At 50.4% G+C, this 22,915-nt stretch overlaps 1 protein-coding gene across 1 annotated transcript in view; it reads right to left on the bottom strand.

Moving 5' to 3' along the window:
* Positions 1–10,662: 10,662 nt before the first annotated feature.
* TMEM132B (transmembrane protein 132B) overlaps positions 10,663–22,915 on the bottom strand; it is a 94,934-nt gene continuing 82,681 nt past the window's right edge. The window contains exons 4-7 of the mRNA XM_044243538.1: positions 22,595–22,800; positions 18,882–19,152; positions 16,930–17,121; positions 10,663–16,008 (exon numbers count right to left, since the gene is read on the bottom strand). Of these exons, the coding sequence (XP_044099473.1) occupies positions 14,860–16,008; positions 16,930–17,121; positions 18,882–19,152; positions 22,595–22,800 (1,818 nt within the window). The 3' untranslated portion in view covers positions 10,663–14,859. The remainder of the gene's footprint in view (positions 16,009–16,929; positions 17,122–18,881; positions 19,153–22,594; positions 22,801–22,915) is intronic.

The raw sequence follows: 22,915 nt of genomic DNA, 5'->3' as shown, positions 1-22,915 counted from the left end.
CCACAAGGCACCCACTGTAGCATATCTTCCCTGCATAGAAACGAATCACCCCAAGGCAGAGCAAATAGATGTCCCGTAATAGACACACATTACATAATCAATCACAGGGGAAATCGAACATCTAGTCCCGTAGTATTGAATTTAGAGTGAGACAGTGAGATTCACTTCACGTTTCACTCCGTTTTGAGGCCAAACATGCCATATGGAGAATTAATGAGACTGCAAATTTCCTACAAATGTTTGTACCCTGATATTCTGGGGTAATGACCATGTTTTCTATTTCAAAAATTACTGGGTAATTTATTGCGGGCTTGCATTTTCTCCAAGGAAAACACAATTGTCAGTTTGTTAAAGCTAATGGGTTTGGGGGAGGTGGGGCATGGGGTGTGTTCGTGTCTTCCATCTCTTGCTTCTGGTCTATTTGGTGTCTCACATTTTACCACAAGGATGAGTAACTGACCACAGGTGGCTGGCTCAGAGGGGTACCCAGCCATGTGACAAGGGGAGGAGGGGCAAGCGATGACAGGACATCCGGTTTTTAATAGACTAAACCAGGACACAAAACGCAGATGTGGGCTTCACTTGCTAAAACAGGTGCCCTCCGAGGCAGTGTGTTGGGGAAGTTGCCAGAGTGGGCCACATTTTCTGGCAGATATCACTTGGACTTTCAAGTACTTTTATTTTCGTATCTCCTTGCCTTTCAATCGGTGGAGGTGCCTGACAATTCAGTGTGAAGTGTCTCTTCTCCAGGGCTCTTAAAAAAGTTCACTCTGGGCACAGAACGCTATGGTGTGATGGTCAGACTAGGCAGCTAGCAGAGCGTTACCCCCTCTCTGACATGCTCTGCAATATGTGAGCTTTCCTGAAACTGGAGAAGAGCACAGTCTGCGGGAGGGGCAGGAGTTCGGCTGCCTGGATGCAAATCCCAGCTCTGTCCGTTGGGTTTAGGGTGGTGTATGCTTCAATATTCCCAACGACAAGTTGGGGAGCTAAGTAGAATCTAACTTTGCGGGGAGCATGAAATTAAGTCAGTGACTGACAGCTCCTATGTTGATTAGAATATGTATTTCGAATTTCCTTCTTCCTTCGAATACTCAGAAAAGGCTTGAAATATCCATAAACACGTGGCCAGACGTGATAGCCTGCCAGAGAGGAAGGGGGTTCTGACCCCTGAACTGGCCCCAGCGGCCCACCAGGAGGACAGCACCGACGCAGTGGGTCTCTAGCACAAGACTTCGAGAATGGGACAGGCTTAACTTGATCATGGAACGGTTCTGTGTTGAGCCCATCGACTGGCAAGGCCTTGCATACAGGAGGAAAATAACACATGGGAAGCATCAACCTTCTTGTCTTATTCCATTTAATTTGTAACCATCTACTACAAGGTAGGTACCACTCTCCCCATTTTACAGACGGAGAAACAGATCGGGGAGATTAGGTCACTCGTCCAAACATTCTGCACCGTAAGTGACCATGTCTGGGTTAACGATCTCGTGTTTCTGGTCCTACAGTCAACATGTGCCTCTCCCTCCTCCGGGTTGGTTTCATGCTTTGCCGTCACTGTCTTGGAATTCTTAACAATTTGTGCTTGTGTTTGTGAGAAAGGTCAGATGGGACAACAGACTGGCCAGGTGAGCAGAGGGATAGCCATGTAACACGCACGCCTGCCGTTCCTACCCACCCCCCCCAAACTGATGGTGTCCGTGGGGCTGTACGAGCAGGGACTGTGGGAGGCTGCATGAGTGTCCGGGAGACTCCGTTTGAGTACGGAGTAACCAGCTCTGCCCCTTTCTCTCTCAGTCTCCTTTAGAACTGGAACTTGCAAAAGTCGTATCCTAAGAGCCACGAATAACCCAAGAACACTATTGCTTCCATTTTGACTGTTACTCTCCTATCTTAGCCGTCCAATTATACTGAAAATGAGGCATAGATGCAAAGAGGGAAATAGAACCATACAACCTTCCCTAATGCATCCGCAAGCCAGAGGTAGAGACTATTAGCAGAATGTGTGCATATCAAGACTGGAAATAACAGTTGTTTCTGTTTTGTGCAACATATTTGCTGTTCTGGCAAGAACGGAATACGTAGGCATGTAAACGCAACGAGAGTTGGATTTTTCAAAATCACCCAAACCATCCACCGGTGACATTGGAAGTGGTTGGGAGGTCATCTAAGGTGCTTTTGAGGTTTTTTGTTGTTGTTGTTGTTGTTTTGTTTTTTTTTGTTTTTTTTTGCTTCAGTCCCTTGAGATTAGAGAGTGCTTTTGTCTAGGGCTGAGAGCTATCCTTGAATATGAGCCACAAACAGAAGGAAAGGTGACTGGGCTCTTTTTCCATTTCTTTCATCCCCAAAGAAACCGATTTTTTCAGGTTTTTATTACCTGTTGCCAAATGAAGTGTCTCTCACTTGTTCAAGGTGATAGCCCCACTCGAAGGTGGCATGAGGTCTCCATAGACTGTGTCATCAAGCAAAGTTTATCGGGAATTTTGTGATACAGTGTTTTCAGATTTCTGCAGAACAGCTTTGGGCTACCTTTTTTTTTTCCTTCTTAAAATCAGTTGTGTATTTACAGGAAGGCAATCAAAAGCCCTGGCTACCATGGTCCCAGGAAGCCCCAAGCAAAACCAGCCCCTTTTCCAGCCTTCAGACAACCCCAGTCAGGTCTTGCGCCGCTGCCCTGGGATGAGTTAGGATTGGCAGGGTGTGGTGGTCAGCCCGGAAGGGCGCTGCAGATCCGCCTCTGGTTTCATGCACTGCTGGGCCACAACAGGCCACACGCAGCACCATGGAGTGTCAGGTGCTCCCCTTGGAACCTGAACGAGGCCACCAGGAAAGACCATCCTTGAGGCTGAGTGTGAAGTGCGGACCTTTATCTGTCAAGGCATCCAGGTAATGAAGGTGTTTGTACAGCGTAAGGTGGCAATGAGTTAGGGATGCTCGAAGCTGGGGGAGACCAGCCTGTGAGTGCCTACTCCAGACCACAACAGGTCCCACCGAGAACTCAGAGAATCGAAGGGGAGCCAGTCGCCCATTCTCTGCACCTGCGGTTCAAGGACTCAAGGTGGGATCCTCTGCAGGGGGAGGTCCCGTCTGTTGCTCCTTCCTTCCTTCACCGAAACTCTTCCTTCCGCAGCCCCAAATCCCCATCCTGCCTACAAAGCCCACGAAAATCTCCAAGTCTTCCTTTCTTCTCTCTTTTGAGGAGGCCGGGGGAGGTGTGGCAATCCTGAGATTGGGGAGCATCTGCCCACCGGTGCAGGGACAGAAGCAGAAACGATCTCTAGGAGAACATCTGGGCTTGGTTTATTTTGTTTTTGAATTCTTGGGGGTTTTCCATGACTGAACTTTGGTATAATTTACCTACAAAGAAACGGATATGTCTTAAGTGTCTAGTTGTGTGAACTGTAATGCATTTCTTGTTCAAAACAAAGAATATTTCCATCACCCAAGTCAATGTCCCTTTCCGGTGAATACACATCATCAACGAAGGCAAACACTGCCGTAGTTTCTATTCCCAGACTTTTTTTTTTTTTTTTGCTATTCTTGAATTTCATATTAATTGGATCATATAGTGTGTCCTCTTGGATTTTGTGTTATTTCACTAAATACAGAAACTACATTTCAAAAACCAGTGCATTACATTAATAAGGTGCAAGGAATAAATAAGTAGCTTTTTTTTTTTTTTTCCTCAGCCCTGCCCCACTGTTTGAAAAAGAAACAATTATTCATTCACTCTTCCTTGGATGGCTGTTTGGACTGTGTGGGCTGTTTCCGGTTTTCATCAATTTCCGATGAACTCACTCTTACCATCCTTGTTTGGGTGGAACTGTGTTCTTAACTGCTCTGGGGTAAATACCCAAGGATGCCACTCTTAGTTAATATGTTACATCTACATTTCACTTAACCAGAAACTGATACAATGTCTTCCAAAGGGAGCATAGTATTTGGACGTCCTACCAACCAAGTCTGACAGTGTTGCCTCCTCCACAAAACTGCAAACAATGGTGCTTTGGTCTTTCTGAAATTAGCCACAATGGGCAGAAGGTAGAACTTCCTTCTCACTGAGGCTAGCATCTCCCTAATGACAAATGATGTAAGCCCCTCATTGTGTTGTTCACAGATCTTCCTTTGGGAAGCTTTGACTCAGGTCTTCTACCCATTTTCAGTTGTGCCATTTGTCTTTTTATTAACGCGCAGGTGATTCTTTCTATATTCTAGACATGAGTCTTTTGCATGGAGAACAATTTCGGGAAATACTGCTTTATAGACAGACTTCTCAAACCCTTATATATGGCCTGAAACCTTCAAGGGGGAAGATTAAGTTCCCGGAACACCTTTTTATGTTTTGTTGTGGTGGTGGTGATTGTTGTTTGTTTTTGTTTTTCCCTCCAAGTGAGCTAGCCTCATGTCCTGCTTATACCACATGTGGAGAAAAGTCATGCTCGACAGTCTAAGCACCATGAGACCCAAACGTGCCCTCGAATGTACCTGCTTAGCCCAAGTCCTCCAGCGACACTTTCTAAACATTTTCTTTGTTTTTTAGGAATTACCAGGATTTGGCTGGGTTTGCCCAGGCTCCCCACCTCCCACACGACGGTGGACACTTTGGAACGGGAAATATGACAGCACATGGGTGGCTAATGCAGAGCCCTATGTGGGGTTGGTGTGCCTTTGGTTTATCTTTAAAATGCATCTCAGGGGGTGCCTGGGCGGCTCAGTGGGTTAAGCCTCTGCCTTCAGCTCAGGTCATGATCTCAGGGTCCTGAGATCGAGCCCCGAGTCGGGCTCTCTGCTCAGGGGGGAGCCTGCTTCCCCCTCTCTCTCTGCCTGCCTCTCTGTCTACTTGCGATCCCTCTCTCTGTTAAATAAATAAAATCTTTTTAAAAAAATGCATCTCAGGGGGACACAAGGGCGGCTCAGTCAGTTGAGCAGCTGACTCTTGATTTCGACGCAGGTCATGATCTCAGGGTCATGAGTTCGAGCCCCACGTCCGTGCTGAGCGCGGAGCCTGCTTGGGATTCCCTGTCCCTCACCCTCTGGCCCTCCCCACCCCCTCTCACACACTCTCTCTATGAAAAAAAAAAAATTGCATCTCAGGCCATATCTCTCTCCTGTTCGAAGCCACCAACCCCCCTGGCCCCCCCACCCCCGTATGGGAATCATTGCCCCCACTCAGCCAGGCTCTAATGGGACGTTTCAAGCATGTGGAAATTCCTGCCCTAGCATGTTCTAGTCCCTCAACCTGGAAATTCTTGATTTTATCTGCCCATCAAGACTCAGTTACTGTTGTCAGCATTTTCTCCTCCTGGGATCTTCAGGACATGGGGTTCTGCAGACCTTCTGCCAGATCCATGAACCTGGAGACAAAGCTGATGTGTTGGACCCTTTACTGTCACAGTAAGTTAGTGGTTATTTTGTCTCTGCGTCATCTCGTATGAACAGAAATATTCTTTTCGAGGTGAGAACCCACCTGGAGGTTTTCTGCTTTGTTCTATAATGTTATGTTAATGTCCAATAGAGCATATTTGGTGGTTTTCACTACCTAGAATATTGCTGCTAAGGTCATGTAAGTTTTTGAAAAGTAGTTCAGAATCTTCAAACCACAGGTTTGTGACTACAAAAAGTTAAATAAAATGTAAGGTGAATAGTATCAGTGTTTTCATAATTTACTAATAGGTTTCCTGTGGTCATGCCTTCTCCAAACACACACCTCATCATCAGGATGAGGAAAATTCCAGACGGTCCATGGAACCAGGGTTCACTTAAGGTCTCTGTGGACCCCTGGATGCCCTTCCATCAGTGAGGTCATACTTGAAGGCAGATCGAACATTTGAAATACAACCACATGTAAATATGAAATAGAATTCTTTTGCCTCCAAAAATATCTAGTTTCCCTAAATCCTTATTCTTTATAAGTGGCTACAATCACTTGGACATCACTGTATACATTTGGAAATTCTTTGTTGTTAGAAAGTCTCACCTGTGAATTGTTTCCAAAAGCCATGAAAATGTTACAGCTTCTAAACTTAACCACAAACAAAGCTGACATGATATTGTCTTTCTGTAGCCATTTTGAGTTTGGTGGATTTCTCTTTGCATTTTAGACTCTGGGTGTGTATGGGGCTAAGGCTGCCCCAGGCCTGGTGCCAGTGTCCCCAGGTCAGACCCCGATTTCAGGTCCCAGAAGGAAGGACAGGAAGTGCAGAGCCTCCCTGAGAAGAAGGGATGGGTCGGGACAAAGATCTCATCAACTCAGAGATCCCTGATGTATCACACCTTCATGTTTAGAACCTCTTTGTGTTCCTCAAAGGAGCTCCAAGGGCTAGCATTTCCGGACTGAGCAGGAAGGAGTCCCCTTGGGAGCAGATCTGATCCACGTGGGGAAACAGCGAACAGGGATCGTCTACCTGCCCCCACCCTCACTGGCCACCTGGGCCACCTTCCCAGGGTGCACAGAAAGGACCATTGCCCACACCCAACCTCGACAATCTAAATGCACATTCTGATTCCTGCCATATGGGCCACTGGAAAGCTCCGAGAGGTCCAGGATGGCCTTAACATTTTGGTAGATCAAGAAAAATGGGAACTACAAGCTCCCCCATTATGTTTTATGAAAAAAATAATGCTATTAAGGGGTGTCGAACTCGGATACCATCTGTTATTAATCCTGCAGAGTTAAAAACTAGAAACTGGATACACAGTATTCAAGTTCATGCCAACTATTTTCAGGGCAAGCAGCATGAAAACAGAATACAAAAATATCCACTTTGACCAGCCCTGACCCCTAATGGCCCGGTAACCGAGCAGGCTTCTCCTTCATGTGCTGGTCCGTCCAACGCACCCTGGAGACTCACCTGGTGTTCCTTCATGCAGACTGAGCTTGCGTCAAAGTGGCTTCCAAGGTCCCAGCGATGCTGCCTTCTTGAGTTGTGGTCCACCTTGTTGTTTGAAGGAGTCGAGGCTCAGAATGCGTGCGTGACACCAGCTGTTCTCTCTTTAGAGCTCTTGCCTTTTGCAGGAAGGGAGGGGAGTTCCGCAGAGACCTCTGTGTGTCTAGAGTCTCGCTGACCACTTCCTGGGTTACAAAGCCGCCCCAGGCCCCTGTAACGATCACGCTGAACTGGGAGCATGGACGGTGGGCTCACAGTTGTCACAGACGCCTGGGACAGCCAACCTGACACTGCCTTGGGGAGGGAGCTTGCCTCTCTAAAGCTGCACTTTGACAGAGGCATGGTCAGCCTGGCGGGCTTTAGTTCGGGCAACCTAGCGTGAGCGAGCGTGCTGGGATGGGGTCCCTTTCCCACTCACACTCTGCAGCGTCGTGGAGACCGGTGTGTTGAAATGGTTTAGTCCTCCTCGAATTGAATGCAACGCATCCCAAGACAATGAATCTGAACTAGAATTTTTGGTGCCTACGTGGGTTTTTCCTGGGACATAAATTTTATAAGTGAAACTGGCTTGCCCCCCGCCTGGCAGGGACGATTCTTAATAAAGATTTTTCTTCCATGAAAACTCAACTTTGTAAGCTTTAAGGAAAGATGAGCTTTTCTTGGCTTTCTCCAAGAACGGAATGTGCATGTCTTCACTACAGAAACTCATGGACCACCACTGTCCTCTTTCCTGAAGGCACCTTCCTAACCGGTAGAGTTCGGCCAGAATACTTCCCCTGGGGCACCAAGCAAGTCTCCTTCCCTTGGATTCTTGCTCTCGTATTTAAGTCAACCCTTCTTTTCTCTAATTCTCAGGGTCTCGGCCAATAACTGTCCGCAACACTCTGAAGACACGGCCAGCTGCCTTTACACTGGACCTAAGTTCTCCTTAATATCCTCCTTCGAACACCTATTTGAGGATGAGGTGATTTCCTGGAACCTACCAATTGACTATTTTACTATAACAAGGAATCGTCCAACACGTTTTATTTCTTCATTTTCAAAATGTTTGGAAGTGCCTTTACAGATATGTTCAGTATACCAAGGAACATACACAACAGATCATCCTGAAAACCGTGGGTAATATGAGAAAGACGTCATACAACCGAGAAAGTATATAGAAGCACAATGTGATTACAGCATGCTCCGTTCATAATATCGGGCGTGTACCAGGCAACAAGAACCCAACTCAGAAAAGCAGAAGGTAGGGGATAACACCTTTGTTTTTTAAATGCCAAACCAAAACACCCCCCCCACCCCCCACTGTCGCCATGAAGCCAACCAGAAGCGGGCTGTGTGGGTTTGGCCGTTCACTGTGCTCGGCAGCCCAGATCAGATCCCCCTGCCTGAGAAGAGTCAGGGGATCAGACAGATTTAAGTTGGGAGCACGCAGCATGCTCTTTGGAGACCTGGTGTAGATAAGCAGCATCTTAAGAATCGTTGACCACGGGGAGACACATGTGGCCCCCCACCGAGAGCCCTGATTTGCTGCATGGTACCCATCATTGTTCACTTACGACTTAATTCTCTACTCTCAGCTCCTGCCTTCCATACTTTGGCTTAAACCCAAGACCATGCCTGGAACTTCCATGGTCATGGGGGGCGGGGGAGGGGGAGGATTGGAAAATAGATTCGTTCCTGGAATCCACATTGAATTTTAAAACTGATGTTCAAAATAAGGCTCCCCGTGGAGGGCAGCTAAGGGAAGTCCCTCGCTTGGTGGTCTGTGTACCCAGAGGAAGCACGTGGGTCCCTCCTTTGGCCAGCCTTGGCGTCTCTGGGGTTGGAAACTGCCAGTGGTAGGCGATTTACAGCAGCTGAGCCACGGGGACAGTAAAAGGCCCCCACGCAAGTTTCCAGATGTGCCCAGGAGAGACGCACAACCCGGAGAGTGGAATACGGGGCTGAGAACCTGGGAGGGTGTGCTTTACCAACGCCTGGCGGGTGCTCCTTCTCAGCCTAAAATATCCCTGGGTCTAGAGCATGTTTGCCTTAAGTGGGAACCGACCCAGATGAAACACGAGATCCTGCAGTTGTCATGACAAAGAACACAAGGCACACTCTCCAAAGAAGCCTCTCTAGGTGAAGAAACTGCATTACCTGGGCAGCGTCTACACTGGCATTGGTGTTCTTTCATTTGGCGAGTCAAATTCCTACAAAGGAGGTCATCATAAAGTAGCACATTGAGCTCCAACCTTACCATGGGAACCAGAAAGTGGTACGTGCTCTTTGGCCAGAGGAAGAAAAGATAGAAGGGTCAGGTCAACAGTGATTGAAGCCTAGAGGAGTATGATTTCAAACGGGTCGAGAGGTCGGTATCACACAGACCCCGAATCCCGGAGCAACATTCATCCCTCTGCTTGGAAAGTGCGTTCTTCCAACGGGCAGTGCCGATCCATTAAAAAGGCCACCTGTCCTCTTGGATTCTGTAGTCTCTAACCAGATTTCAATCCTCAAGATCAAATTAAAAAGTTTCGTCTTGAACTGATCGAGGACAATAATTAAAGCCAAAGAAATCATAAAGGCATCTCATGGAACATGAAGATTGTCCAGTTTTGATGACATGACTACATTCTTGGGCCAGGGCAGTGAGTCCCTATTGGACTTGGACTGATATTTTCCATCTAAGAAATGACAGTGTCCTGCTCACCTCGATTCCTAGAAGACCCCGAGTGCATCGCTTCTGCACTTTCTCATCTTTTTAAAACTTCTAAAAACAAACAAACAAACCAAAAAACCCCTCCATCACCGATCTAACCTGCGTAAAACCATAGAAGTAATAGCCCCCAAATTGGAAATGTGGGGGCTTGCATTTTGCACACACTTAAAAATCGAAGAAAACAAATATTCATTCTTTTACAAACCTTCTTTTTCCAAACTTTGTCTTCTCTTCTCTTTTAGAAACCAAGTTTTTGGACTATGTGTGTATACCCTCGGGCCTGGGGAGAGCCTGCGGGGGCCATGGCTCTGTCCTCCTGTGTTCCAAGGACGAGGAGGAGGAGGAAGAAGAGGTGGCCAGCGGGAAATCCTCTGCCCCCGGGAGAGCATGGGGGTTCATCTGTAGCCTGTTACTCTGTGGATCTGATTTCACAAGCCAAGCCCCCAGGTTTCCACCCACTCCCCCAAATGAGGTCTTCAGAGCCCGTGTAGAAGGGGAACATATTGTGACAGACCAAGTAAGTGCCTCATCCTGAGAGCAAGGGGCAGCATTTGCCAAGACGCCAAAGGTAATGCTGGCGGTGTCGAGAAGGACACATGCGCCAATGGAAGAACTGTGTGGGCTGAGCAGCTCCTGGGTTTTTCTTATGTCTCCATAGCTCTGCCTGTCCTGGACCTCAGCACCCACGCCCCTGTCCCACATACATACACGAATGAGTCATTCACAAAGAAAGACCAGAAGGGAGACAGAGGCCGGGGGCCACCATCCTGCATGTCAGCGCTGAGTCCAAGACGGTGTGACCCTGGCCAGGGACGTGGGTGCCACGAGCCCTCCTTCTGAGACATCCTGGGATAAGTGTCCCCCGGCTGGGAAAGCAAATAAGAAGCTTTCCAAGGTGAACGTTGTTGGTAACTTTCAAGAAACATTGTCTTTTGGTTTCTATTTATTGCTCTATCAGAGGTATTAAAAAATCTCTGACTAAGAAGAAAAAAAAAATAGATACCAATATAGCGAAATCATACAGGGGCTAAAATTGAAAAGGGGCTGTGTGTGTAAAATAAAGAAACCACGGAAGAAGGTTTAAATGTTTATTTTCATGTTAAAAATGATGAGTTACCCTGTGGTTAGAATATACTTTATGCTGGGAAATGTAGTCACTTTATTTCTTAAGTATTTCCAGGGGGGAAAAAAAGAGGAAAAAAAAATCCGAAAGTAATGAAGAGTAAGATCAAAATATTCTGGCAGATTCCATCAGTGATACCGCCAACGAGCCGAGCCCTGTCCAGGCTGCGTTCCTACCCGGTGTTTCCCCTACCATGGGTTCAGATATTTCGGAGTGGGAAGGCTGTACATTTAAAAGCTACAGTGTTGCATGCTTCTGCTGTAAAATGTATCTATTCCAGCACACTTCTTGGTGAGGCGTATTGTGTATCTCACATACAAAAATATCTGCCAGCTGTGTCCTCCCGTAACCTCCACCACCCGGCCTGTCCCTCCACATCACAGGGGATACGTGGTACATCACACGTCTAGAATTTCGATGGAGGAGAGGGTTGCCGGGTCTGTCAACGATCGTGTCACTTACAGAGACGAGGATGGAGAGTTGAAGCCGTTTTTGAGATGATTAGAGAAAAGGCAATGGTCCCAGAGACGCGTAGGAAGCAGGTGCAACCTGTTCTGTGTGGTCGTTGACGGTGGGTTGGTTGGTTCTCTGACACAGAGCCTCGACCAGGCCCAGCACCCCTCTTAGGAGGATGCCTTTCCAAATTGCTGAAGAAAGGGTGCAAAGGGTCAAAATACACAGAGGCCGACTTCCTAAAACTTAGAAATGAACAATGTACAAAGTGCTCATCTACGGATGGGGCAAATGGGACAAGAAGTAATCTATGTTCTCCCTGCGCTAACGTGTACACACGCACACCCTCTGCCTGGAGTTGAAGTCTGGGAGCTGACCCTGGGCAGGGCGCAACACAGAAGAGCTGGGGGGTCAGTCCGTCCTCTGTCGGTGCACACCGTCAGCCAGAAGCTTGCCGGGGGCGCTCCTCTGGGACACTGGCAGGCTCTTCTTGCTTCCCCGCCGAGGTAACACGGTGCATTTAAGCTTCACTTCCGTGGTGTGGCAGCTGCTCCTGGATCCCAGGGTGTGGCCCGGGAGGGGGTACATCTGGCAGCTGGGAACACTGGCCTCACACCCCCCACTTCTAGGTGGCCTGGTCCCCGAGGGCGTCTGAGTCCCATCCATGGGACCCGCCCAGCTTCTAGCCTGCGGCCCCCGAGGAGGCTGGCTGGCACTGGCCTGGGGGGCAAGGGGAGAGGAAGGGAAATTGATCCCTGTTGTTCTAAGGTGACTAATCACACTGATCAATGGGCTATTCCCCCTCTGAGAAACCTGGAAACTCCAGGCACGTGCAGGCCCCCAGGGAACGGATTTCAAGGTTTCCTAAGTGACATCTTTTCCCCGTTCTGGTTTAGATATTGAAGGGCATAGTTCCTATTCATTTTAAGTGATCTGGTTGGAAAATAAGCAATCTTCCTTGACTTGGTGAGCGGGTAAGCAGGAAACATTTAGGACAGAAAGAACCTCACCGAAATCCTGGGGAGCTGGGATAGTGGCCACAGCAAGTCAGGGAGAAGCCCACAGTGCCATTCTACTAAATACTGTATTCTCTGTTCACACATGTGCACACGCGTGTGCATCCAAGTGAGTGTGTGCCGTGGGTAAAAGGGACCCCTGCCCCCGCCCAGGACCTTCCACATGACTCTCAAGGTGAAGTGAGAGTGAACGGCAGCCGGCAGAGGGTACAGAGCCCGGATCACGCCGGGGGGGGGGGACTCCTGCTCACCCTTGGGAGGCATCTTCAGGGCAGCGGTCAGTTTCCCGGCGCCGAGAACGCGCTGGCACGTTCCCGCTTCTGAGGCCGCCAGGTCTGCGCTCTGTCTGCAGCAAGCGCTCCGACCCCAGGAAAGGCTCTGATGCGCAAGCTTCTCAGTAACGCTCCCTTGTCCTTTCCCAGATCACCCGCCCTCGGCCACCCGGGGCCTCACTGCAGCAGCGGGGGCAGCCTGCCGAACATGCGTGGGGGCACACACGCGTGTGCGCGTGTGAGACTCACCCCCTCTATCCGCTGAGCTGCCTCCGCTTCAGACACAGAGCTCCCGTTATTTCGGAATGCTGATGATCCACAGGGAGACAACGTGGAGAACGCGGCACAGTGAGCAGGCCTAGTCTGGAGAGCTACGCGGCCTTAGCGTGAGAACTCCCTGGCGTCCTCCCGGGGGGGCCCCGAGCTCCCTCCGCACCTAGTCCTCGGTGAGCGGCGGCAGCCTCCTCTCAGGCGTAGTTCCTATTCCCGTCAGCCTTTTCTCTGTAAACTCGCTCGGAAGCCAACGCCTGGGTCTCTTGGCTTCTTGCATCCATCAGATCAGAAGATTCTGGGAACTTCACCAGCTTCAGCCCTTAGCCCCCATCGGAAACACAAGATCGGCTGGACGCGGGCCTCTAGAGATCAGGCCCACAGCGCTGCTGATTTCCGCCCTGTCCCGTGGGCAAGGGACACAGGCAGGAAGCTGTGGCCGCCGCATGGTGCGCGAGGAGGCAGGGTCGGCGTGCTCCTGGGTGCACCGAGAGCTCCACGACACCCCAGAGCCTCTTGTTCCCACGGCTCGCTCCTCCGCCGCCGCATGGAGTCAACCAGCCGCTTCCTTGCCCCTCCGGCGGGTCTTCGCGACTCTGGCTTTACAGGTCCAGGCACCAGCCACGCAGATGGCCCCGGAAAGCGCGGAAGAGGTGGGCCAGCCCCCCGCGCCCGTCTTCCCAGCTATGTCCCGGCATACAATGTTGCTCTGCTCTGCTAATCTGAAATTTTTGCTCGGCTTGGAACCCTTCCTGCTCTTTTTTGAAAGACATTTTTTTAATTTGTGAATTATGCAGGGGGGTCACACTTTTTTTTTTTTTTTCCTGTTGTCACTCTGACTTTCCAGCAGCTAGGGTGTTTCTGCCTACCTGCTTCTGAAACTCTCCTACAGTCATTTACTTTATGAAACTTGGAAGCCAGCCCATTCCTTTCTCCATCAGTGCCTACCCTGCGTAGGCTTGAGCCCTGCGGGAGCCATGACTGATTATTTTTTTTTGGGGGGGGTCATTATATGGATGGATTCTTACATATTGCTAAGTTGAAACATCATTCTACTTACTTTCGTTTTTTTTCTTTTTTTTTCTTTTTGCTCTGGTAAAACAGAAGTGTAACCTGAACATTGATTCCTACACCATTTCCTTTCTGTGTCATAGTAATTTAAAATTTTGATTTCAGCTTGGATAACAAATTGTGTTGACCGGAAAGCACCAGTATAAATACGACTCTCAGGGTCTTTCTGCCCTCAGAAATACACTCCAGGAGTCCCCCACGAATGTCCCACAAGCAGAAGATAAAAACAAATGTGGTTGACAAGTCAAAGTTTGTAAGCGTCGTATAGAAAACTGTAAAGATGGCCCTCCCTCGCACTATATTAATATTTTATGTAAAATCCCGTGTCCCAGTCTGATATACGAGGACGTTCCACAACAAAGAGAAGGGAGAACAGTGTGAGGATAAGCTTCTCAGACATCGCCCCTTCGGTAAGGGAAGTGGGCAACGGAGAGCACCTGACGTTCAACCCAGATGCGGCGAACGTCGGCGACTAAAACTCATGGGAAAATCAAACGTCTCCGAGAGAGGAGACCATGATTGCTTTTCTTCATGTTTCAAAAAGAATTCCAGAGGCCAAAGGAACCAGGTGCAGGTGCAAATGTGTATAAAAATAATGAGCAGCCTTGTAACAAATAAGGGCGGCTACATTCAGCATCTTTCACGAACGTCCAATCTCAGGCCAAGGGCAAGGAGTGTCCACTGTGCTTTAAAAGTTCTAGGAGTAGAAAAATCAACACCCGAGCCTTTTCGAATCCCACGCGGCCGTTTGTCGCGAGATGACTAACAATGTCTGTGGGGCCAGGTTTAGTGTGTTTGAACTGAGCTAGGAGCAGGTCGCAGATGGGACTGTCGTCTCAGAATTTCTCCAGGAGCTACAGGTGGCTGCTTTCGAGACATTTCCCGGCTTACAGCCCGGCTGCTGTTACTCTCCGGGCCTCTGACACCTGCTCAGAAAGGGATCCCCTCCCCCCAGACTGCCCCAAACGAAGCTTTGTTAAATCACCCCCTATTGCTGAACAAACTCGCTGCTCCACCGTTCCAAAAACAGAAGGCATAGAGGTGAATACAAACGTAAGAAAGGAGCTCACATGGGGTCCTGCAGCCTTTCCATGTAGTCTCTGAGGTCCCGGGGGCCCCCCAGCCCTGTGTCCTGGCACACCCACTTGATGTTGTCCTCACTGTCAAACAGGATGGAGTTGGTGTACGGGCCGCCGTCCTCCGGGAGGATGGTGGTATAGGACGTAAACTTGACTCGCTTCCGCTTTGGGCCCGATGGATTCAGAGGCTCACTTTTCAGGTCCTTCTCATAGACATAGTCAGAGGGCCTGAGCAGTTGGCTGTGGAAGGTCTTCTGGGAACCGCCATTGAGAAGGAAGTTCCTCTCCTCGAACTGCAGCCCCCTGTCTATCATGGTCGTGCACTCCTCTGATGGGAGGGTGATGTCCACGGGGTTCTCCAGAAGTTCCACCTCGTTCCCAAGCCAGACCCAGTCATGGGAATGGGGGATGTTGCCTTGCTCGCTCACGGCGAATCTTTTGTGTCTGTATTTCCAAGCAAATGCCACACAGTTGATCAAGAAGACCAAAATGGCCAGGCAGAAGACACAGAGCAGAGCGTACATGCCGATCTCCAAGTCAGTCAACCCCCTGGAGGTCACTGTCAGGTCACTGGGGTTATTGGGTTCCGGTAATTTCCCTTGAGTGGGGAAGCTTGTGAAGGCGTCTGCGCCGCCACTCTTGAGTGACTTCTTATCCTTTCCTTCCTGGGGAGACCATGGGGTTGTGCTTTTGTCGCTACGTTCCTCGTGGCCAACAGAGGCGCCATGTTGGAACCACTCCTGACCTGCTCTCTCCTGGTTCCCTTCACGCTCTATGGAATTGCTGAGGTGGTCTTTGTATTCCCGACTGATGCCCTCAATGTCGTTGGTGCCTCCTTGGTGCTCATCAATATTTGGTTGAAATCTGACCTTGACATTTCCTTTACCCACGGCAAGAACGCTCTTCCTCTTGGTCTTCTGACAGGGCTCACTAATCATCATTTCTAGTTTAATCAAGGGCCCTTGCCCTTCACCCTGTGCGACCACCACCGGCCATCTGGACTGAAGGTTTGCCTGGACAGACACCACCATTTCATCCAATGATGACACAGTAACTGAAAAATCCTTGGGGTCATAAATGTCTAAGGGTGTCACCGAACCATCACTGAACAAAATCCAAGAACTGACTATTGCTTCCTAAGAAAAATGAAACCAAAGAATTATGTTATGATCAGTTTCCTTCAAATTGCAAACACACAATTTCCTATAGAAAATTATTTAAATATAGAGACTGAGGAAAGTAAACGTCTATGTCTTATGATCTTGACTGGTTCTTGGCATGTCTTGAACTGGCATCCAGAATGCACGATTGCCCCACTGACGTGAGAAGCAAATGATGATACACTTTAAGGAATGCATTAAAGTGCATATTAATTTATTGCATGCCAGACAACAGAAGTTGACTCTGACCTTTCTAAAAAACACTTTGAAAGATCAGGCCACGGATCTGAATCAAGATCAGGTTCATCAGGGCTACTGCCCCAGATAATATCATTTTGAATAGCCTTTATTAGGAAGCCAGTGCCGAGGAAATGAAACACGCACCGGCAGAGGGGCCTGGGACACGATGCCTTAGGAGAAGAGCTCACCAGAAAGGCACCATGCTCAGGTGCCTTGATGAACCTCATCACGAGGTCAAAGACAGAGGAGAGCTTTAGAGATGGCAATGATTGTAAACAGTAGTGATTGGCTGCCCATTAGCCATGCTTGTTTGAGCAGCTGAAATGGAATTTCCAGGTATCAAAAACCACCTGCTTCGACAGAATGACAATATGGGATCCTTTGGTCATGGTCTAGCAGGGTGTGCCGAGCACAGATAAGGCTGCGGTAAAGCAAACGGGATATGGACCTGTGGTCGGTGGATAAAAGCAAAAACGAGCCACATGTATCTAAGTCCCTGGTATTTTTCTCAAAAAGAGACAGGGTGACCCCGACCAGAGACAGAAAGAATCTTCAAGGGCCTCCCGTCCTAGCTACGAGTGCTCTACTGATCTCCTCCGCAGACATGAGAGGGAGGTGATCTCAAATGACCCGGACTCAAGGATTCTGGAATCCCACCTGCTGCGGGGCCCGGAGAACGTCCTGGGCCGACACCGCTGAGACAATGGCTCTCTTGTCCGCTCTGTGAGGCTGCAGGGCAAGGGACAAGCCGGCCACCAGCTGCACGCCCAGGTCTGCGATGGTGACGCGGTCATCCAGCACGATCACCGTCTTCTCGGCCAGGATGGAGTCAGACAGCGGCGAGAGCACCTTCGAAGGAAGCGAGAAAGCTCCAGGGTCTGCCGCACACAAGGGTCAGGACCGCCGGACGTTTCCACAAGCGCGTTCCCTCAGCTCTCTGCTGGAGGAGCGCGCCTGTGGGGACCACAGTGTGCTGCAGGTCACTGACGCACCTGCCAACGGGAGGAGTATGACAAGTACTGGTCCGTTGCCTTTCCCCTGGTTCAGGCCACGAGAATACGACTGTATTTCCCAAGAAGACCGCAATTTAACTGCGAGGCAGTACCTAGACTGCCCGCCTTGGTCTCCCAGGCACTCAGACAGTGACGACGTTTCCCAGACACTAACAGTTAGAGGTGGAAATGGCAAAATTGTGGGAAAGCGCCTACAGGGCACAGGGCTCTGCCAGCCTCTCCTGCGGCCATCCTTCCAGGGGGCAGCGAGCCGTTCCCCACGGACAACAGTGATCGCGGTGTGAGCCGCTGTGTCACTGCTGGAGACCACGTAAGGAAAGTGGGAGAGGGGTTTTTAAGGTCCTAAGAAGCCACTGCTTCTAATTTAACATCTAGTTTGCGACTAGGGGGAGTAACGGAGAGGAACATCTAGTCGTCAGGGTTTCTAGAACTACCCACCCCCCAAGATGTCCTCACTTATCTCTCAAGCCTGGGAACATGATGATGAGAAATCGCTCTTGTGATGATGTTACGTTCACACAGCAGGTCTGCCTTATCACAGAGCTTATCCTGGATTCCCTGAGGGGATCCATTGGCGTCCCGTGAAGCCCATACAAGCAGAGCCTTCCCCGGCTGGTAGCGGAAGGGAAAGTCACAGAGATTCCACATGGGAGAGGGACTTGACCCAGCTGTTACGTGAGAAGTGACACAGGTGTCCTCTCGGAGCAGTGACTGAACCTAGCGGACAATCCATGAGGAAGACCCCCCCAGTCCCAGGCCCGTGAGGAGGTACATGTGGCTAGCAGCCTGAACGGGCTGGGGAGGGAATCTCTCCCTGAGGCCCCCCACGTGAGCCCTGCCTGGCCGCCACCTTTGTCTCAGTCTTGTGATGTCCCCAGTGCGGAAGCCAGGCCCGCTCACGTCGACGCCTGACCTAATCCGAGTCAATAAATCGATTCTGCCTTCCGCTGCTCAGTTTGTGATAATGTGCTCCACGGAATAAAGAAGTCATGCAAAATAGGGCATGTTTAGGCCAGCCCATCAACATCAGCTTTGGCACCACCTAAAATAGGGCTTTGTTAACCATCAGTGGCAACGCCTTAAATTTTTTACTAAAAAACATGCTGCTTTCTCCATAATTATTCCATTACAACTGACCAGAGAAATCGTTTTACCATTATTCTAATAAAATACAGAGCATGTATCTGTGGATTTAAAGGTTATTTTTAGTACAAATATAGGCTATTTAAAAAAATTTTCTGTCTGCTGTCCGAAGTGTAATATATAGGTAAGCGGTTAACCCTCAGGATTGGGAAAATAAAACCAGCCCCCTCAGGCTGGACCAACTTCTATCAGTGATATGTGAGGAGTCGGTTATTATGGGGGGAGAGGTCGGTTCTGCCGAGCATTTAATTTCGCTTTCACTGATGGAAGAAGTTAGGTCCTATTTTTCCCCAACCCTCCCCCCTATGCAAACATTGATTTACATTAGATTATTGATACTGATGAATTCTCTGCGCTGCCTTCTAGTCTCTGGCATGCACACGCCCGCGCTCACGTCCACACACCCACCCACTCGTCGGGGCGGCCGGGGCGGGGCGGGGCGTCACCGCGTACCTGCACGGTGGTTATGCCCGGCTCCCGGCCCACCAGGGTCCTGCCGCCCTGGAGCTGCGCGATCCTGGGTTCCTCCACCTTCATGAACTCGGCCACGAGATCGGTGATGTCCAGCTGCCAGTCGGGGCCCAGCATGTAGCTGAGCTGGCCCAGGTCGGGCGCCTCGGCCACGAACTGGGTGAGGACGCGCACCGTGGCGTGCTGGTACTGCAGGGAGCACCCCTTGCCCCTCTTCTCGTCATCCTCCTCGTCCTCGCTCTCTCGGGTGGGCCTGGGGCACAAACAAACCGGGTTGAACGCGGTGGTGCTGAGGGGCTTGGCACACTGGTCTTCCAGATTGCACGGGACCCTACAGAATCCGCGACGTGGTTTTTCTCCCCACTGTCCCCACCTGCTCGAAGAACAGGAGGCAGCGCCACCCCTGCCTTCAGGGCCCAGCGCTGCAGGACACGCCGCCCCATGCAGGCAGCAGCAGCCTCCCATCCGGTGTTCTGGAAGTCTGCGGTTTGAAACTGTCCCCACTGCGGAGGCCATGAGGTCCCAGGTGGGAAGAGCTGCTGGGACCAGTTTCTACGCCTCCAGCCCCACACAGGCCGGTGCACCTCCCCCACCGGGGAATGACCCCGGACACCCCCGCCCCTCTGCTCCCTCCAGGTGTGCGGGACGGTCACCTGGGTCAAGGTGTGAGCAGGAGAAGCGGCCCCTGGGGGACGGCAAGATGGTCGTGACCCACTGGGGTGTGACAGTTTGGCACTGGCTCTGGGCTGGCTGAGGTCCTCTGCTCCGGGCAGCGTGGCTTCCCCGAGCCCTGGGTGGGGGAGGTTCCCCACCTCCCACCCCCAACCCTGCAGTGCTGGGCACAGAGCAGCTATGGGGTCCTACGGGAATCAGGAGCACCCTGGCCTGCAGGTCCTCGCCGGCCTCTGCCCTCCTCCTGTGGACCCCAGACGCTCCTCTCGCTATCCTGTGCAAAGCCCACCAGAGAAATCCTCTATTCCAGAACCTTCCACTCCAGATGAACCTGTCCCATGTGCTTTGGGAGAGGACCTTGTTTGGCGACCAGTCGGCGACCGTCGGGGGACAGGGTGGTGTCAGAAGCAACCGCGGGAGGGATTCACACGCACGGAGTCACACCTTCTACGGGCTGGGTCCGGCTGGACGCGCTCACGTGACCATGAGAGCTGACACAGACGGACCGACACACCCCTGCGACTCCTTTAAGCTCCACCCCAGGGAGGGAGGGTGTTTCATTATCCTGATCTTACAGTGGGGAAACTGAGGCACGGAGCGGAGAGGCCGTTTGGCCTGGACGCCCAGTTAGCGGTCTAGAAGCGGGATCCACGCCCAGGCCGCCGTACCCCTCTGTTCCCTCTTCCTCTTCAGAGCAAACTCTGCCCATCTTCAAAATGGCCCCCAGACTTGTTTCTATTTCCCCACAAAGACGTCGAGGCCCGGAGTGGTTGGTACGTGGTCTACACAGCCACGGAACAGTGAATTTACAGACTTCCATGTGACTTCTGAATCCCCTTTCTTTAAAAGAGATCCTTCCGCCTCCCTGCAAGGCTCCATTGGGAAAATAATAGGAAAACTTTTCACCAGAACCTATAAAGAAGCATCCTGGGTTTTCCAAAGTCAGGGGCGAGTATCATCTCTTCGGGCAGGTGAGATGGTTTTGTGTTGCAAAGGGACATAGGATCAAAACCTTGGAATGACATTTGGAAAAGTGATTCCCAGTTTACTTTCAGTCCTCCTGATGACACCATAGGGGATGAAGGTCTCTGGCATGGGGGCGGGGACTGGGGGGCCTCTGACGCTTATCCCACACATGCTAGTCAACCTACAAGAAACCATCTCACATGGACAAACAGCAGTGTCTACACAGAATGTAACAGTGACACTTCTTTTCTTCATGTTAACTTTTACCAGTGGACCAGTTTTGACAGCAAGGTCAAATGTCCCTTAAATAAAGGAATAACAGTGAAAAGAGAGCAATATTAAGATTATATTATGGGGGGGCAGTATCATAAATGTGATGAGTGAATACATGAAGTCCTAGAAATACCATATTAATGAAATGGTCCTGTTCTTTTAGGACAGCATTCTATTATTTAAAAAAAAACAAAAACAAAAACAAAAACAAACAAAAAACTTTAAATTTTGCATTAATTAGAAATTCACAGTAAGTTAGAAAAGCACATACAGGGAGACCCCCTATACTCTGCAGCACTCCTAGAGTTAATGTCTCTCATAATCGCCGTCCAATGCCAGGATCCAGAAACGGACGCTGGTACAGACCCTGAGTTTAACAGATTTCAGCAGTTCAACTGGGACACCTGTGTGCGCGTGCATGTGTGTGTGCGTGTGTGTTTCTATGCAATTCGGTCACCTGAGGATTCGTGCAACCATCACAACAGTCAAGACACAGGACTCGTCTGTCCCCATGGGGGAGCCGAGGGCTCCTTCCCGAACCCATGGCGACGACCACCAGTCTGTTGCCCATTTTCCACATCTTTGTAAAAGGGGCCATACAGGACGTAAGCTCAGAAAGTGCCGGCAACGGTGGCTTCACTTGGTGACTTATCCGTCGCTGCTATGGGCGTGAAACGGGACAGCCTCTCTGGAGAACAGCTCGGGAGCTTCTTTTGAAACTAACTATGTCCCATTCATACGACCCAACAATGATGGTCTGGGGCACTTTCCCCAGAAGACACGTGTGCACACGGAAACTTGTCCAGGAGTGTCGCAGCAGTTCTGTCCGTGACCGGGCCCGGCTGGACACAGCAGGGGTGCCCCCTCCCCCACGGACAGCTGATTCATCACGCAGAGAGAGGAAAAACCACGGATTACCACTCAGCGCTACGGTTACGGGAATTCTCCATACGGCTAAGAACAGCGGTGGATTTGGGGATTTATGCTGGATAAAAACACGTCCTTTTTAAAAGGTTACACGCTGTGCAGTACCGGCCCCAAACTAGACAAAAACTCTGTTTTCAAGGGGTCAAGTGATGGGTCAGACCCACCTGGATAATCTCCACGTCTTAAGGCTGGTGCGTTTAGAATTTTAATTACCCCCGTAAAATCCACTCCCAGAAGCACCAGACCAGGGTGTGAGTGAATAACCAGGAGATGGGAACCCTGCTGGGTGTCGTCTTTAGAATTCTGTCTGGTCCACAGTGTGTCACTTCAGACTCAGGACAACGCCCTTCAGTAAGAGCATCATCTCCATTGCTAGATGAGCAACAGAGAGGTTCATCAGCGGGCCCAGGGTCACACAGCTCTATGTGGGGAAGCCGGAGTAAAAACTCAGTGGTTTCATTCTAGACCCCGCAACTTCACCACCACGCCACGCTCCATGGATTTAGGCTGACACCTACAAGCAGGGACCTGAGAATGAATAACAGGGAGGAACAACGGGGAAATAGAAGCTAAAAAAAATAACTATACCCCACACTAGGTGCTTCTTAGCGGTGCAACATGACCCTGAATTCCAGCAGCTACTCCCTGAGGAGGACACGACTCACAGCTCCGCGATGATTTCCTCATCAGAAGCCTAGTGAGTCCCCAAGTCAGATCCTTCGGAACCCCAGACCCACACCACTGTGCCCGTGGCAGATGCTGCCTCCCCGGGTCCTGGGCCCCTAAGGGCCATCTGCCTCCCCCTGTGCTCCGGGTCCCAGGGGCCTGAGACCACCCCCCACCCCCAAGCTCCTCACCTCCTGTTGGAGGCCACGGGGATCCTCCAGCCCTTGATCTGGCTCAGCTCCGTGTCTGAGATCTCAATCTGCAGGGGGAGTCTGGGCGCCCAGACGGTGACCTCGAGCTGGGAGGTAAAGTGCTGGTGCGTGAAGTTCACGGTCGTGTCCACTTTGCTCTTCATTTCCTTCCCGTTCACAAAAATGGAGTCGCAGTGGTTGGAGACCTTTGGGAGAAGCAGAGTCTCCAGATGCATCAGCAGGAAAATGCGGGACACGGGGGGCGGGGGCAGCGAAAGTTCGTGAACTCTGATTTATTAGACACCAAGACAACCAGAAGAA

Source organism: Neovison vison, chromosome 3 (assembly GCF_020171115.1).
Source record: "Neovison vison isolate M4711 chromosome 3, ASM_NN_V1, whole genome shotgun sequence".
NCBI lineage: Eukaryota > Metazoa > Chordata > Mammalia > Carnivora > Mustelidae > Neogale > Neogale vison.
Note: the sequence above shows the minus strand (reverse complement) of the source record. Positions and strands in the feature narration are given on the sequence as shown.